The sequence below is a fragment of the Balaenoptera physalus genome, assembly GCF_965194825.1.
Source record: "Balaenoptera physalus genome assembly, chromosome: 21".
Classification (NCBI taxonomy): Eukaryota; Metazoa; Chordata; class Mammalia; order Artiodactyla; family Balaenopteridae; genus Balaenoptera; species Balaenoptera physalus.
Genome location: NC_138902.1, coordinates 14,139,932 through 14,156,265, shown reverse-complemented (window position 1 = coordinate 14,156,265; position 16,334 = coordinate 14,139,932). Strand labels below are relative to the sequence as shown.

The 16,334-nt window shown below is 42.9% G+C and overlaps 1 protein-coding gene across 6 annotated transcripts in view; it reads right to left on the bottom strand.

Moving 5' to 3' along the window:
• IDO2 (indoleamine 2,3-dioxygenase 2) overlaps positions 1-16,334 on the bottom strand; it is a 47,346-nt gene that overhangs the window by 16,362 nt on the left and 14,650 nt on the right. For 3 of the 6 annotated variants that reach the window (XM_082444181.1, XM_082444176.1, XM_082444179.1), the window contains exons 2-7: positions 13,160-13,255; positions 6,254-6,373; positions 4,013-4,131; positions 2,970-2,984; positions 1,446-1,545; positions 22-139 (exon numbers count right to left, since the gene is read on the bottom strand). In XM_082444181.1, the coding sequence (XP_082300307.1) occupies positions 22-139; positions 1,446-1,545; positions 2,970-2,984; positions 4,013-4,131; positions 6,254-6,373; positions 13,160-13,255 (568 nt within the window). The remainder of the gene's footprint in view (positions 1-21; positions 140-1,445; positions 1,546-2,969; positions 2,985-4,012; positions 4,132-6,253; positions 6,374-13,159; positions 13,256-16,334) is intronic. The other 3 variants (XM_082444177.1, XM_082444178.1, XM_082444180.1) reach the window with 3 other exon arrangements.

Genomic DNA, 16,334 nt, shown 5'->3' with positions numbered 1-16,334 from the left:
CCGCCTTCAGGAGCCCCTTACCATGCATTTGTCCCAAGGCTCTGGTGATGTCCTGAATGGAGATCCTCAGTTGCTGCAGGGCTTGGAGCAGGGAGTCTGGGCTGGGCAGCAAGACGGCATTCACTGCCTGAACAAGGGCCTGGGGATGACATTCGGTGTCACAATGCATTAGCTTTCACTGAAGGCCCATTGAGATGCAGTGAGCCTCAGAGATGGGGGATCCAGGAAGGGCCGCCCTCAGCCTGCCGGACTGCGTGACAGGGCTCCCCAGGGAGTGCCCCTAAACTACATTTGCCGTGAGGTCCTTCTCAAAGGAGAATCTTCCTGGTCACCTCCCAGACGGACCTGGTTAGGTCTTTCTGGATCTTTCCACTGGCTGACACTTCTTGTGCCTCTCAGGGGCCTCACTCTGTCATTTTCCTCCTTTCTGCTTCTTGAGTTATTACACATGAGGCTTCTTTCTACTCCTGCGTCTTGACTCAGGACGGCCTCACCCCTGAGCTCTGTCTTACAGAAAATCAGAATCTGCGGGGCCCTCAGCTCAGACCCCCCATTCATTAGCAGTCTCGACCTTATCTGAGCTATATTTGGAAGACCAGTATTTTATTCTGTATCTTTCTATGGAATAAACACACGGATGAGAAGTAAAGTGACCACATAGTTTCACTTCTCAGAGTGCAAGAGGGAGCTCTAATAATTGTAGCCCAATCTGGTCACCCTACAGTAGATAACAGTAGGCACCCAAAATATGCTTACCAGGGAAGGTGGTGAGGAAGGACAGAAATCTAACTTCAATATCTTCAGGCAGGGCATGGATTCTCCGGCAGACACCTGACCTTTCTGGGACCTGCCTGACCCCTAAAGGAATTCAAGTTTACAACCCCCAGGGCTAGGTAATCTCAAGGATGGTTCACTTTAACTCAGAGCCCTTGTACGGTAGTTCCAGGCATCTGCATATCTCTCTGTCTCTTGTCTCTCTGTCTCTCTCTCTCTGCTTAATTCCTTTACATTACTCAGGTATTAACTTTCAGACCTGTCATTTCCCTTGGAAAGCTTTGCCCGACCCTTCAAGTCTGAATTAGGTTTTAGACGTCTTTTCATGAAACACGGCACGTTTTTTCATGTTACTCCCTATATCGATGCACCCTCCTCCACTGAATCCTGAGCCTTTGTGGAAGCCAGAGCAATGTCCGTCTTATTCCCCCAGATCTCCCATCGCCTAGAACAATGCTTGTTTGTTGAGGGCAAACGGTCAACTGCGTGTTTTCAGTAGTTGAGGAAAGGTAGATACCTCTGTGGGCCAGAACTTAAATCTCTTTGCTCAACTAACCAAGTAAGATGAGGCCTATATTGATGAATTCGCTGCAGGGAAAGGGCCTGGGTGGGAAGCAAAGCTCAGACTGACTTTTCATTTAGAAAAAAAAAGTCTGTGAGTGGGAAGATACCTTAATCCCGGGTACAGCTGCTTTCTCCACCAAAACAGTCACCAGTATAAAACCACGGAGGCTTTCTCCCCCAGGGAATAAGAAAATGGGGTCCAAGTTCCTTGGGAGGGAGATGACCATGTGGTTAGAAAGGTCTGGACACAGTGAGTATGCAGGGCCCAGCGGTGGCCTCGAGTCAGGGGGAGCTGTTAGTCCAAGGTGGAACCAGAGGTTGACGTTCTCCTCTCCACAGGGCAGCCCGAGGATGGGCATGTTCCCTCCAACAACATTCAGGTGGGAAAGAGACAGATCTGCTCCAGCCCAAGTTCACCTGAGGACTCCCAAAGTCTATCATGGCCCAGATGGTCGTAGATCATCGCCCCCCCCCCACCCCCCGTCCCCGCTCCTGCTGTGGAACTGCTAAAGCACGAGCGGACAAGTAGGGCTGATTCTTTACAGGGCCAGTCCGGGGCCCATCACACCCTTCCTGTTAGGAACACAGTGTCTTAATGCTGCAGTGACCACAGGCAACAGCTAATTCCATGCTCCTTTTTGCCCAAAGAAGCAAAATCGCTTCCCCAATTGCACCCAGCTGGTTAGTCACTGGACCTGGTCCAGAACAGTTTCATACCTCAGGCTGGTGCTCTCTCTAATTAGTCAATTTTTCCCCCAAATTCTGTATTATAATAGTGACAGGTGAAGACTGTTATAGAGGGATCATTCTTAAATGACCTGTTATCACACGGATTCAAATAGCCCAGAGGTGGATCTCGTCTACAAAACATAAAACCTCATTCCATAAATCACTTCTGCCTCTAAAACATGAGAAGACGTGAAAAACAAACACAAAAGATAACTCAGTCAGGGACCCCCGTAGTTTCAGCAGAGTCACATTAGTGTGGGAAATGGGGTCTTCATGCTTCATCTCTCCATCTTCTGAGCTACAGCTTTTATACTGAGCCCCTTTATTGAGCTGAGGTTTGGTGACCGGAGAAGCAGTGTCAACTTAGAGGTTAACGGTGCTCCCTGGGGAAACAGGAGCCTAAGAACATCTGCACCAGACTTACCCCACGAGCTCTAGTCTATGTAATATTTCAAAGGGATTCTGTAGCTGTAGCAACCACAGCCTGCAATTTGGCCTTTCAGAGAAGTTATAGTGAGACCAGAGATCTTTCTCAGATCATTAGACTTCAAAAAATCACAGAGAATTGGAGAACTGGTGAAGTTTTGGTGTTTTGGGGAGTTTTGGTTTGTTTTTTTGCTCTTCTTACATCGCATTTTACTTGTTTTATTATGTACAAATAGGAAAATGTAGTAAAGAAAATTAATCCCTTAATCTCTACAAAGCAGAGACAACTACTGTTAACTTTTGGGCTGTTGATTTGGGGCACATTTCCTTCTACTATTTTTTCATGCATTTTTATATGTTTTATGTACTATACATACAATGTGGTATGCTTTCTCTTTTTTTGCTTGTTGGTTTTATTGTAAGCTTTTACAGTTAGCAAGGATCCTAAAGTGAATGAAGGATTTCTGAGAACTTACCTGATTTCCAGGGGTCTAGTCCAATTTCAGTTATTGACAAAAGGAAAGAAAAAGAAAAGAACAAATCAGTTTGCAAACCTGATAAGCCTTCTAGGGTCACGTGGACACAGGCATGCCCACTTGTGTGCAAATGCACGTGCAGACACACACACATCGTGCACAGTGTGGATGTCACGGGTTGTGACTAGACCGTGGGCCTGAGGGGAGCAGAATAGGCCACCCCAAATATGCCACTTAGGTGTATTGATTATTTTGAATTAAAGGTACTTGAGAAACAGCAGGTGCCAAAAGGACACTCGGACCTCTTTGTGCCCCTGAAAGTAGGAAATAAATCTCCCATGTGAAGGCGCCCTCCCTGTACCAGGAAGTAGAGAGACAGCCTTATCACCAGAGACAGGAATTCAGGGCTGAGAAGCCTGTATAAACAAACCTTGTTACTTCTTCCCTAGTTAGCTAACCCAAGCCCAAAAGCCTGTGTCTTGTCAATTCTTCATAAATGCATTGCTTCCTCATCTAGAAGATATACAAGCTTCCGGCTTTAGTCGCATCTTCGAGTCTCATATTTTTGTGGGGCTCTAATACGTATAAAATTAAATTTGTTTTTCTCCTGTTCACCTATCTGATGTCAATTTGATTATTAGACCAGCTAAGCAGCCTAAATGGGAAGAAGGGCAAGGTTTTCCTCCCCTACAGTCCTCGGAGTGACAAAGAGGGAGATAGATCTCAACTTACATATCAGCCCCAGAGCATTTAGCCTGTGGCCATCCTGACCATTGATCGTGCTCCTTTTATATACTTGTAATTCGCTGCCCCAATGTTTTCAGAGTGGGTTGAGAGGAAACTCCTGGGAACTGTGATTTTTGAACTTGTGTTCAAGTTCACCCCTTCTTTGGCACCATAAATCAGGTAATAAATATGAACATCTCTAATCACAAAATAGCTGACAAAGCCTGGATTTTTCCTGCAGAGAGAAGGAAAAGTCAAGACTCTCCCTTACTCGGTTTTAATCTGTGCAAATCCCAAACACCCTCTCCCGCTCTTACCTTCCCGGGTTCCTAGTAGCCCAGTTGGCCAGAACCAAGTCCGAGTGAAGCAGGATAGGAGGGAGCCCCAAGTTCCTGGAGACCTCGACCAAGGGAAGGGCAAGGGTTCTCGGCAGAACCTTGCAGATATAAATCCAGACAATTAGCACATTCTAGAAAGAATGCAGCAGAGGAAGCAATCTGTCTTTTATTCTGGCAATCTTGTGGTAGAGCAACAAGCCGGGGATAAAGCTGGAATTATATGAGGGATCCGTATGCACACACCTCACTCTCATGTTTATTCTGTTAACAACCTGGTGGATATATTGTTTATGAGTATGGTCTGAAATATATACGAAAATTACAAAGCTGGAACACACACACTTACACATATAGTATAAAATAATCTCTGACTATTGTGCAGAGAAGAGCCTGAGCAAATGTTTAAGCATAAATGGGGGCTGAGTTGATGAGCAGTGGGAAAAAATCTCTCTCTCTACGTATATATATATCTCCAGATAAAGAGATACATAGAGATATGTAGCTATCTAGATATATGTGTGTTTTTGTGTATAGTCTTAGTTTTAGGAGCATATGCGTATGTGTTTGTATACACACGCGTGCGTGTGTGTGTGTGTATGTGTGTGTGTGTGTGTGTGTGTGTCCTCTCCTCAGGGAGAGGGATGGGAAGGATAGAACGCTTCATCAAACCCAATAACAACTTCAAGTAAGTCACCTCAAGACAGTCCCCATTCAACCCCTGAGTTATCCTAGGACACTCTAAAGAACCCTATATGCCCCCAAATCCAGAAAAAGTACCCCGACCCATGGGGGTGCCAGTGGGAGACTCCAACCACGAACAAGGCTAAATTAGTCCAGATCCAAAAGAACATTCTTACGCTTCCTGTCTCCCACTTCCATTTTCCTTCCCCTTAATCTACTCAGAGAAGTCCAGCTTCTGCCTTTGTTTTCCCTTAGATTTTTAGAGAGAGTTGGGACAGAACTGTTTCTCAGGTAGAAAACAATAAAGAGCTTTAAAGAGTTTTCAGATTCAAACCTAAGGCCAACTCCCCTTGGGGGGCAGTGGATGAGGAGGGCAGCGCAGAAGTGAGGTGTCTCCATAGTGAAGAAGTTAAAGGAGGAGATAACAAAGAAGGTAAGAGGTGGCCCGAGGTGGGGGTGGGGTGTGACAGGGGGCTCCCACCCCTTCCCCTGATTGAGGATTGTGGTTTGGAGAACAGAAGGAGGAGGGAAGCCCATTGGGATGTCCTGTCACATGTGCCTAGATCTCAGACTTTCCGACATCTGACACATGACTCCTTTTAAAGAGTCTGAAGCAGCTCTATGCTTTCCTCTTCTCTCCTTTCTTACTTTCCTTTCTTTTTCTCACTGGGAGTCTCCTGTATTTACTTGAGAGAGAAAAGGCAGAATCAACCAAGCAAACAAAATTAGCACAGGCTGCTGACTCAAGCAGGAAGTACTAGAACAAGGGTAACACCCTAATTTCTGGAGAATGTCCATTTATAAGAAAATAAAACGAATGGGAATTTATACTGCAGTTAGTGAAACAAAAATTTCACATTTCAAGTTTCAGATTGAAACTAAAAAGTTATGAAAAGATTCAGAAGAGACTTACATGAAGTATTTAGAGACACAGACCAATATTTGGTAGATAGCAAGCAACATTAAAGAAAGTAAGATTAGTGTTATAAATGGCAACGGTGCTTTTCCCCTCTGGGGAAAGAAGGTTACGTTAGTGAAATCAGAAGGTCTGAGTTGTGGCCCTGGATTTTCCACGAACTTGCCGTCTGACCTTGGGCAAGGAATTTAACTCCTGTAGTCCTCAGCCATCTGTAAAATGGGCACAGCATTGCTGTACTTACCTTATGGGATTGTGAACATTGACTGTGATTACGGATGTGTATAAGAGCACAAACTGCTGTAAAATGGAAATCATTAAGTTTTCTAGGACACCTCAGAACTTGCCTTCAAATGCAGCTCTTCACAATTCTTGGAAGAGGGTGGGTGCCAGAAAAAACAAAATTCAAAAACTAATGAGAGGGCTACCAGTTCTAAGGAAAATGAACCTCCTGGCCAGGGGAAAAAGGTGTTTTCATTTAAATGGGCCCTTTGCCCTTCCTTCACCTCATACCCAAAGGAAAGAACAAGAAAGGACCCACTTTCCAGGCAAACAGTGTAGACAGCGTCCTCCAGGTGCAGAAGGCCTGCCAGATGACAAGACAGGTGTCCCTTTGTCCCTACCTCTTTGGGCTGTGCCTCTCCATCCTGCCAGACATATCCCATGGTAATAAAGGTTAGGACCAGGTGTGCCAGCCGCTGTTCCCGGTAACCCGTGAGGAACTGACAGTTCAAGAGGGGCATCTGTCCAAGAGAATTTCCAGAGATTACCCGCGGCAGGGGTGTGAAGGGTGTAGGGGTTCTGTGGCTTGAAGGGGTTATATTTCAGTGCCGGACACCCACACACCCCCCTTTCTGCCCTGATCTTAGGACACTGTGGTAGAGGAGGTATCCCAGATGATATTGTTCACGAAGTACCTACACCAAATTGGCCCCATGGTTGTGCCGGACGCTGGTCACCATCACTGACCGCTTGGTTAGAGTGTTCTAGAATAACTCAGTCCCGAGACTGACATCATTTATTAAACGGGAGTCTCCCGGGGCAACTTTTACAATCCTGCCTTATCAAAGCACCTCTGCATAACGGGTACAATTTAACCCTAATAACAGCCCTGCTGCTGCGGGCGTTACTGTCTCTGTTTACTCTGTTTAATTCGTAGGTAAACGAGTACACCGGATGCCAGTGGAGTTAGGAATTCGATCAAATCCCTTACCAAGAGGTTGTTCGTTCTCATCCGAACACTCTCCGTGACCCTGTGACCTCTCCACGCCCGCTCCCTCCCTGTCAAGATGCGTCATAGACAGGTGTAAAGTTGATGTCGTTGAAAGCAACACCCTGTACACAAGTTAGTTATTACTGACAGCCTTGACTAAGCAAATATTACCAGTTTCTCGGTTTTGCCCCCGCCAGCCCTGCCTGTCTCGGTTGCCGTCAACTGCCTCTGAGCTCCAGCTTCCCTGTACCTCCCCCTCGGCTTTCCTCCGTCCCCTATCCCTTCCCCAGCTCTAGACACAGTCTGATCTAGTTCTTCCCAGGTGCCCCTCTCCAGGGTCCGTCCGAAGCGCCAGAAGGGGCGGCGGTGGATGTGTGTATCTCTTTAAGCTCCGGGCTCTTAAACGATGAGTGACAAGTGGGCTGGGACCGCGGTTCCCTAAGCCCAGCGCCTGGCATCCGGAGCGCCAGCCTCCCCGATGGGAATCCTTCCTCCGCTGGCCCCTAGGGGGCAACCTTTCTGAGTCTGTCCTCACTGTGCCAGACTGCTTATTTCGCCCTTAAAATTGGCTCTGAGATAGAATCGCGAAGGTTCTGTGCCTTAGGGTGTGTGTGTGTGTCTATTGGAGGGATTGCTGAGATGTTGCATTTTAACAGGAGCTAGCCTGAGAATTATAACCACAGTTATAATGTATTCAGTTATTTCTTCAGTACTTATTCTAAGGCAATTACTAAAGTGTCCAAGGCATGGTGAGAAAAGCGTCCCAGGCAGGTTGGTACTCCATCTTCCCCCAAACCCACAGGCCAAAACTGAGGGTCAGAGAGGGTAAGATATTTTCCCAGAGCCACAGAGCCAGGAAGGGACTGAGCCAGGGTGCTAGTTCAGTTCTGCTGACCACAGCCCTGCCCTCTGAAGTCAGCACTGACCGAAAGAAATATGAGAGCCGTACTTGTCATTTTACATTTTCTATCAGCCACATTTTAAAAATAGCAAAAAACAAAAAACAAAAAAGCCCCGGGTGGAATTGGGTTTAATAACATTTTATCTAGGCCAATGTATGCAAAATGTTTACACATAATCAATATTAAAAATATCGAGATTTTCATCCTCTCTTTTTATAGTAAGTCTTCAAATTCCAGTGAGTATCTTACATGCCAATTTGTCCTGGCCACATTTCAAGTGCTCAGTAGCCATGAGTGGCTACTGGCTACCTACACTGCAGCCTCAAGGTAAAGGAGTAAGGTCCCAAGATGTTCTGGGGTCACCTTCTATTTTTCCCTGTTCCGGATTTATAATCAGCTCTTTCTCCGAGAAGCCCCAGTTCCATTTATTGGAAAAGAGTTCCAATAAATGGACACTGGGTTTGCTCTTTGCTACTGGAATGCCACTGTTTCTAGATCCTCACAGTGGGCAAAGCTAGGAAATGTGTGTGTGTGTCCTGTGTGTGTGTATACACATATTATGTACACATACATATAATGTTTGTTTATCCATCTATATATCCACAAAATGTGTGTGTGTGTGTATGTATATATATATATAGACGTTTTAGCATCATATGTATATATGATGCTAAAATGCTAAACATGTCAGACGTCTCCAACTCTAATCTGGTGTCACAGGTTGATCTTATCTTTCCCCCCTTGCTAACTTATAACTTTCATCTCTGATGGTGAAATATTATCCACCATTCATTTACTTATTTATTCATCCTAACATTGGGTTGGCCAAAAAGTTCGTTTGGTTTTAAGTACAAATAAAAGACATTTTTCATTTTCACGAAGAACTTTATTGACCAACATATTCACTAACCGAACGAACTTTTTGGAATCATACAATATGTATAGCCTTTTGGTTCTGACATGTTTCATTTAGCAAAATGTATTTAAGGTTCATCCATATGGTTGAATAAATCAATAGCTTATTCATTTTTGTCACTGTATAGCGTTCTAATGTATGAATACTGGAGTCTTCGTTCAGACTGCTGTAACAAAGTACCATAGACTAGATGGCTTATAAACAATGGAAATTTGATTCTTACAGTTTTGGAAGCTGAAAGTCCAAGATGAGGGTGGCAGCATGATTGGGTTCTGGTGAGAACCATTCTTCTGTCTTCTTGCTTCATCCTCACGTGACAGCAAAAGAGGGCCAGAGAGCCCTGGGGTCACTTTTATAAGGGCATTCATCCCATTTATGAATATCCCATTCTACTTTCATGACCTAATTGCCTTCTGTGTTGGTCAATTTGATGTGTCAACTTGACTGGGCTAAGGGATGCCCAGATACATTATTTTTGGGTGTGTCTTTGAGGATGTTTCTGGAAGAGATTCTGGAAGAGATTGGGAGACTGAGTAAAGCACATCACCCTCACCAATTCGGGTGGCATCATCCAACCTGTTTAGGGCCTGAATAGAACAAAAAAGTGGAAAAAGGGTGAATTTGCTCTCTGGTTTAACTGGGACAGCCATCTTCCCCCAACATTAGCACCCCTAGTCCTTGGATCTTCAGACCCGGATTAGCAATTGCACCACTGGCTCCTCTGGTTCTTGGCTTTCCTGGGCCTCCAACTTGCAGGTAGAAGGAAGATTGTGGGACTTCTCAGACTCTATAATCATAATCATGTGAGTCAATCACTCCTAATAAATCTCTTTCTATATATCTCTGTATCTCCCATTGGTTCTGTTTCTTGGGAGAACGCTGACTAATACACCTCCCAAAGGCCCCACTCCTAACAACATCATGTTGGGGATTAGGATTTCAACATATGAATTTGGGGACCACACAAACATTCAGGCCATTGTACTCAGTTTAACCATTCCCCTGTTGAGGGACACCTTGGTGGTTTCCGGTTTACGGGATCATTTACACACAAGCTTTTCCATGAACATAAATTTTCAGTTTATTTGGGTAAATACTTAGGAATGTGATTGCTGGGTCATATGGTAAGTCGATGTTTGCCTTTAAAAGATTCTGCCAGACTATTTTGCATTCCCATCAGCAAAGTGAAGTAGAGTCTCTTTTGCTATATAGCCTCACCAGTGTTTGATGTTGCCAGAGTTTTAAAAAAATGTTAGCTGTTCAAATAGGTTTTAAATTGCCTTTTAGTACTTATTAACATAGATACATAGTCCTATGTTTCTCTGTAAGTCACCTAGTTTCATTTTTCTTCCTTCCTGATTAAGACTTGCAAAACTTTCCTCTTATTCTAGAAACTCTGAAGTTTCACCAGGATATCTATGGGTGGTCTCCTGCCCCCATTGTCTTTCTGATAGAAATACTCCAATCTTTCATAAGATCTGAAAATTTTTGTTTTTACGTGTTTAAAGCTTTGCTTTTTCTTCACCCACACTAGTCTGCTTGTGGGACTTCTATTTTGTGGAATTTAGATGATCCATTTCTCTTTTTCATATACTTTTCTTTTTCTGATGTTGGCATTTAATTTTTGCTTCCTGCTTTATAAAACCGTTTCAAGAAGTCCCTAAATCACCATTATTTTTCTACAATCAATGTTTCCCTCATTTATTCGGGTTGATATTGAGCTTCTTGTTTATTTCTTTGCTTTCCAATAGTTCCTTTTACAGAGCAACTTTATTTTTATGAAGTACATATACTGAAGACATTAATTCAATTTTTAAAAGCACTGATCTCATCTTTTGGCTTCTGTCGGAGACCAAATGTCCTGTCTCTCCCTCGTCCTTCTTGACTTGCTTATTCTCTTCATATCGTTTGGTCATTTGGGGTTATCCATTCGTGTTCAGGAATGGAGGCCAGGGTTATCAGAATTAGTAAGTAATAGAGCTTCCCTTATCATGTTTCCAGAATACTTGTGAGCTTCCTGTGAGCCCATCAGTTGTCTGTAGTGTTTTGTCCCAGAAGGCTGGAGAAGGGGGACCCTTCCTGGAAGAAGATGGTTGAGTCTAAGCCAGTTAACAAGTTTTTGTCTGCCTTGTTTTGTTTTTTACCAACATACGGATAGGGGCCTTGGGGGCTTTCTTAAGAGTAAGGTGGTTGGCCTGGAGGTACTGTGAGATTAGAAGTGTAAATTCACTTTTTGTCTTGTCTGTGCCAAGTAAAGGCCTCGAGGACAAATGTCTTAGTCTGTAGCTCTATGTGTGGTCCTGGAAGCCATAGTATTTGCTTCTCAGGACGGTTTTCCAATTGATTCAGTCTCCATCTGTGGTGGTGAAGTCTAAAGAGTGGTTCTATCCAGTTAGTTGTTTTAGAACTAATTAGAAGCATAGGGACTGGCCACGGATGTTATATTGGTTTCCTAGGGCTGCCCCAAAGAAGGAATACAACAGAAATTTGTACTCTCACAATTCTGGGAGATGAAAGTCTGAAATTAAGGTGTTTGTGAGGTTTGTTCCTTCTGGAAGCTCTCGGGGGAGAATCTGTTCCCTGTTTCAGTCCAAGTTTCAGGTGGTTGCCAGCAACTCTTGGCATACTTTAAGGGACCGTAGATACATCACTCCAGTCTCTGCCTCCATCTTCACATGATGTTCTAACCTGTGTATCTGTGTCTCTGTGTCCAAATTCCCTTCTTGCTCTAAGCATGCCAGGCCTAGCGAACTTAGAGTGCACCCTAATACAACACACACGACCTTATTTAACTTGATGACATCTGTAGAGACCCTATTTCCAAATGAGGTCATCTTCACAGGTTCCAAGACACAATTTCTGGAGAGAAACTATTCAACACAGGAGAAGTATCAGGGGGATTAATTCCACTGCTGTACTGAGCTGTATCCCCCATGCCCATGTTTACAGTGACCAGAAATTAGCTGGACACTCCTGGCCTTTCCTCGTTGACACTTAACATATGAGAAGCACCAATTCAACAAGTTCTTCACTTCGTGTATGGAGGTTGAGTTACATAAAGCCCGAGGAAAGCCTTGTACAGAGGACTGTGAAGTTCACATACTGAACTTGAATCTACCTTCCTGCAAACTGCCCCTTGCCTCTGTGCCCTCTTACTCTGAGATGGGAGAGGGAGCCTCAGGGGTCTTCCTTTTGCTTTGGTTGAATGCTTGGCATGGGTACAATAGACTCATTTCTGGATCTGATATAATTTGATTAATATGATACAAAATTCCTTAAGGGTTTTATTCCATCATTTCTCTTGTTTTCCCTCACTCAGATATCTCCTTTTTTCTTCTTTTTGTATTTCTTTGGTCATATTAATGAGACTTTAGGCAGCAGGAAAATAAATTCTTAGGCTTAGTTTCCCATCTTCATAGACACTGAAGACAGTGTCTTACATCTCTTGCAGGGTTTTAAACCTTGTGCTTGCACTTAGCAGACATTCCATAAGTATTTTTAAATGAATTTGTAATTATAGACATGAAATATGCCTAAGTCAGTGAAGGAGAATTTTGGAGGGGAAAACCTCTTATATGTCTAAAATCACATGGCACGCCAACTGGTGAGATTAAAACAGATGGAGAAGAGACGAGAGGGATATATGTTTATATGTAAATATATATATCAAACACGGTTGTGTGGCAGGAAATACAAAAGCACTATTGCAAAAGTCATTTAGTTTTCACAACAATTCTAGGGGCCGCAAATTTCTCCCATTTTATAAATATGGAAACAGAATAAGTAACTCGTTAAGTCAAAGTTTATAGCGGCTAAGTGATAAAACCAAGAGTCCAACTCAGGTCCTCCTGAGTCAAATCTATGTTCTTCCTATAACACCTTCTTCTTATTCCTGTGGGGTCATGTCAGTTCTCCCAGGATCAAGGAGTTGTCACCGTTCCTTACATATTTTGGGGAAACATTGCTCATCTTGTCTCATATGTGGCATTTACAGACTTATCAATGATTTCTGAAGAATCCGCCAACCCTGACTTTATAACTGGGAAAGTGTCTTGACTCAACTATTCTGTGAAACACCGACAGTAAATCAATGTGGCTTCACTCATGGGGAGGGGAGCCCTGACCATGTGGCTTGGCGTGAGGGCACTGAGAATTTTCACGCCTGTCCTTCCCCAGCTAGGTCTTATTCATCGGTTTCCTGACACCTCTCGACCAGACTGTCTTCCTTGTTTAAACACATGCTTGTTAAGTGCTCAGTAGGTTCCAGGAACTGTTCTGTGCAAGCTCTGGAAATCTTAGGGAAACACACTTGTCACACCAGAAGCAAGTGTCACTCTGCTCATCATGAAGGGTGAGATAGTTTTAGTTTTGTGGATTAAACTCAACAGCAGTGATTGGTCAGCTGACCCACCTCCACAATGCTGAGAAAGGAAAATGGCGTGAGGATGAAAATAGGGTAGTGAGAAGGGGTTAAGGAGAAGAATACAAAACGTTTTACCTCGTTCACTTGAGCTCGAAGCTGGTGACTCCCAATCAAGTGAGGAAGTCGGTTGGCAATTTCCATCCAAGGTCTATAGTGATCAGGGAGTTCTTTCTGCATTCAAAAAATAAAAATGTCTCAGTATTTTAGACCTCTCTGGGAAGCAGCTTCGTGTAGTAGCTGTTTTCAGATTTCAGTCTTAAGGCAGAATTCAGGTCAATTCCAATCAACAGATATTGAGAATTCACTATCTGCTGTACCCTATGCTAGGCACTGCAGATACACAGGTGACTAAAATACAGTCCTTGTAGTGAAGGAGCATGTGGTCTAGTAAGGGATAAATAAAATGTAATCAGACATACCCAATGCAGTAAAATATGTTCAATTAAGGATATGTGTAAGCTTAGCAACCAGCTGAAGAGGAAGTGGTTAATTCCGTCAACTGTGCTAGGGAATTAAAGGGAAATGTTCATAAAAATATGATAGTTGGGGCCAGTCGTAGGGTCTGAAAGTGACTTTTCTGGTTGGAACTTTTAAGATGGGAAGGCAGTGAAACAGAGGAGATAGTGGATAAATAGAGATAACTGCGCTTCTTGGGATTACAGATGATTCAGTGTCACTAGAACATAAAGTTCAAGAGAAAGGATGATGGAAGATTTGATGAGAAAATCAGATCAAATATGCTTTTTATTGACTACATAAGAACTTTATTTTTATGTATGTTGGTGACATGGTTCAATCTGAATTTTAAGAAGATAACTTTGCTTTGGGATTTTAAGATATAAAGTCAGATTAGGAAGCCTTTGAAATGCTGTCTAAAAATTAAGCTTATGCAATGGCAGTGAATTTGGAAAGGAGAAGGTATGTATCCAAAAATATTTGGAAAATAAAATTGAAATAATTAAATTTAGAGGCAGGGATGGGGCTAAAGGCAAGATGATCCCTAGCCCAATAACACAGTTTATTTGCCCACTCTGGGTCCTTGGTTTAGCCAAGAAGAACACAGGTTGGATTTCAGCAACCCTGACTCTATCCCAAGAAATGGCAAACTGCAGCAAACTACACTCAGTGTTGTAAATAAGCTTGTATTAGGACACAGCCAAGTTCATGTGTTTCCACATTGTCTACAGTGGCTGTCACTTTACAATGGCAGAGTTGCATAGTGGCAACAGAGACAATATGGTCTGCAAAGCTTAAAATATTTACTATTTGACCCTTTACAGAAAAAGTTTGCCAACTCATGACCTGTTCCCCCCCTTTTACAGAGTACAGTCTGCAAGACTGAAATGTTGTGTCTCTGGGTTAAGGAGGAGAAGCGGTGAGGATGATTTCCATGTTTCTGAATCAGATGACTGAATGAATTGGTGAGAAGACAAATTGAAAAAGAAATGCAGGTGCAAGTCAAAGAGAGGACATACAATAGTGAATTTGTTTTTAGGTATGTCCAACCTAAAATATCTGTGGAATGTCAAGATATGGCTATATACTGGGCAGTTGGATATACAATTGGAAGCTCAGGAGAGAATTAATATTAGAAATATACAATCGGGAGGCATCACAGTAGTGCAAATTCCGCATTGTGGTAAAAACCACAAGTGGGGACAAGATCATTTGGGAGAAGTTTCCAAGTGAAAGGAGAAGGCTTAGATCAGCGCACTGGGGGGATACTTACAAGGCAGGCAGAGGAACTGAATCGAGCACAAAAAGACAGGTATAGAGGCTAAATGAGCCAGAAGAGAATCACCCTATAGAAGTCAAGACATTAGAGGATTTCTCGGAAGTAGGGATTCATCAGATGGCCAAATGCATCATTTAAGTAAAGTTACCCCTTTGGAAGACAAAACTAAATAGTCACTAATATATCAATATATACACCAGTCTTTCCACGTGTATGGCATAGAAATTCAGGTCAGGGTCATAGAAACAGGGTTCAAATTTTAGTGTGCTGAGGAGGGAAGAAAACAGAGATTGAAAATGTGAATTACTTTTTTGGGAGAGCCATAAGCCGTAACAAGGGGACAGTTTGTGTTTGAGAGCTGTTCCCACTTTCGAATGGGAAACTTGAGCGATTTACAGCCTGCTAGTGTAAGAGGCGGAGATTGAAGAGAAAGGAGAGAGGGAATAATTAAAAGTAAAGGGTCGTGAGGCAGAGGAGGAGGAGAGGAAGAGCCCAAATGGAGCATCTGGCTGTGAAGAGCTGGAAGGAGAAAGTCTGGAGTTTGAGGGATTCATTTCTTATGACCTCAATTTCTCAGCAAATGGTGAAGATTCAGGTTATATGCCTTGGGGAGAGGGGTGGGTGCTAAATTAATTATCGGAGGGAAGGGAAGAGGAAATTAAACATAAAAAATGCAAATAAAATAATATATTGCAATATATAATATGTATATTATAATACATTATAATGACTTTAAAAACCCAGGGAAGTTTGAAAACTATAAGTTTGGAGTGCCGTAGATCTGTAAGTTACCAATAAGTCACTTGTTGGAGATCCTCTGTCTCTCAGAATCTAAAATAAAACTGGGTGAATCTAACATCCAACACACAATCTTTGAAAATTATAGACTTTATTTAATCCTCTGCTTCCTATCTTTGCTCCTGAATCAATTTAGGACAAATTGGGCACCCTTTACTAGCTTTCCCAACAAATCAAATTACACCAAACATCACAATTTAACATCTTTAATATAGATATTGTGCAGGAGGGGGAGATGTTACCCTCTACTCCTCTTGAGTTCTTGCGTCAGGAGTCAATAAAATTGACACAAAACAGATTAACAGGAGAAAAAGAAAGAAATTTTAGTTTGTGTGTACAGAGGTCTCATAGAAATGGGACCTAAGAAGTGGCCAAAGCAGGCTTTTATACTTTGTAGACAAAGAGCCAATAAATCTGTGAGGAATGGACAAGACAAAGAAACTTAGGCTTCAGGTGCTTATCTAAACAGAGTTTGGTCTTGGGGTCGTCAATTAAAGAAGTAACAGGGTTTTATTTATTCAGGCTTCTCGGCTTGAATTCCCTACCTCTGGTGGTAAGGGTGGTGTCCTATCTCCAGATGCGGGGAGGGTACCTTTCATAGGAGAGATTTATTTCCTGCTTTTAGGGAGACAGAGAAGAGGGTCAAATTTCCTCTTAAATTGACTGTTTCTTAAGTAACTTTCACCCAAAATAATCAATATGCATTGAGGCATATTG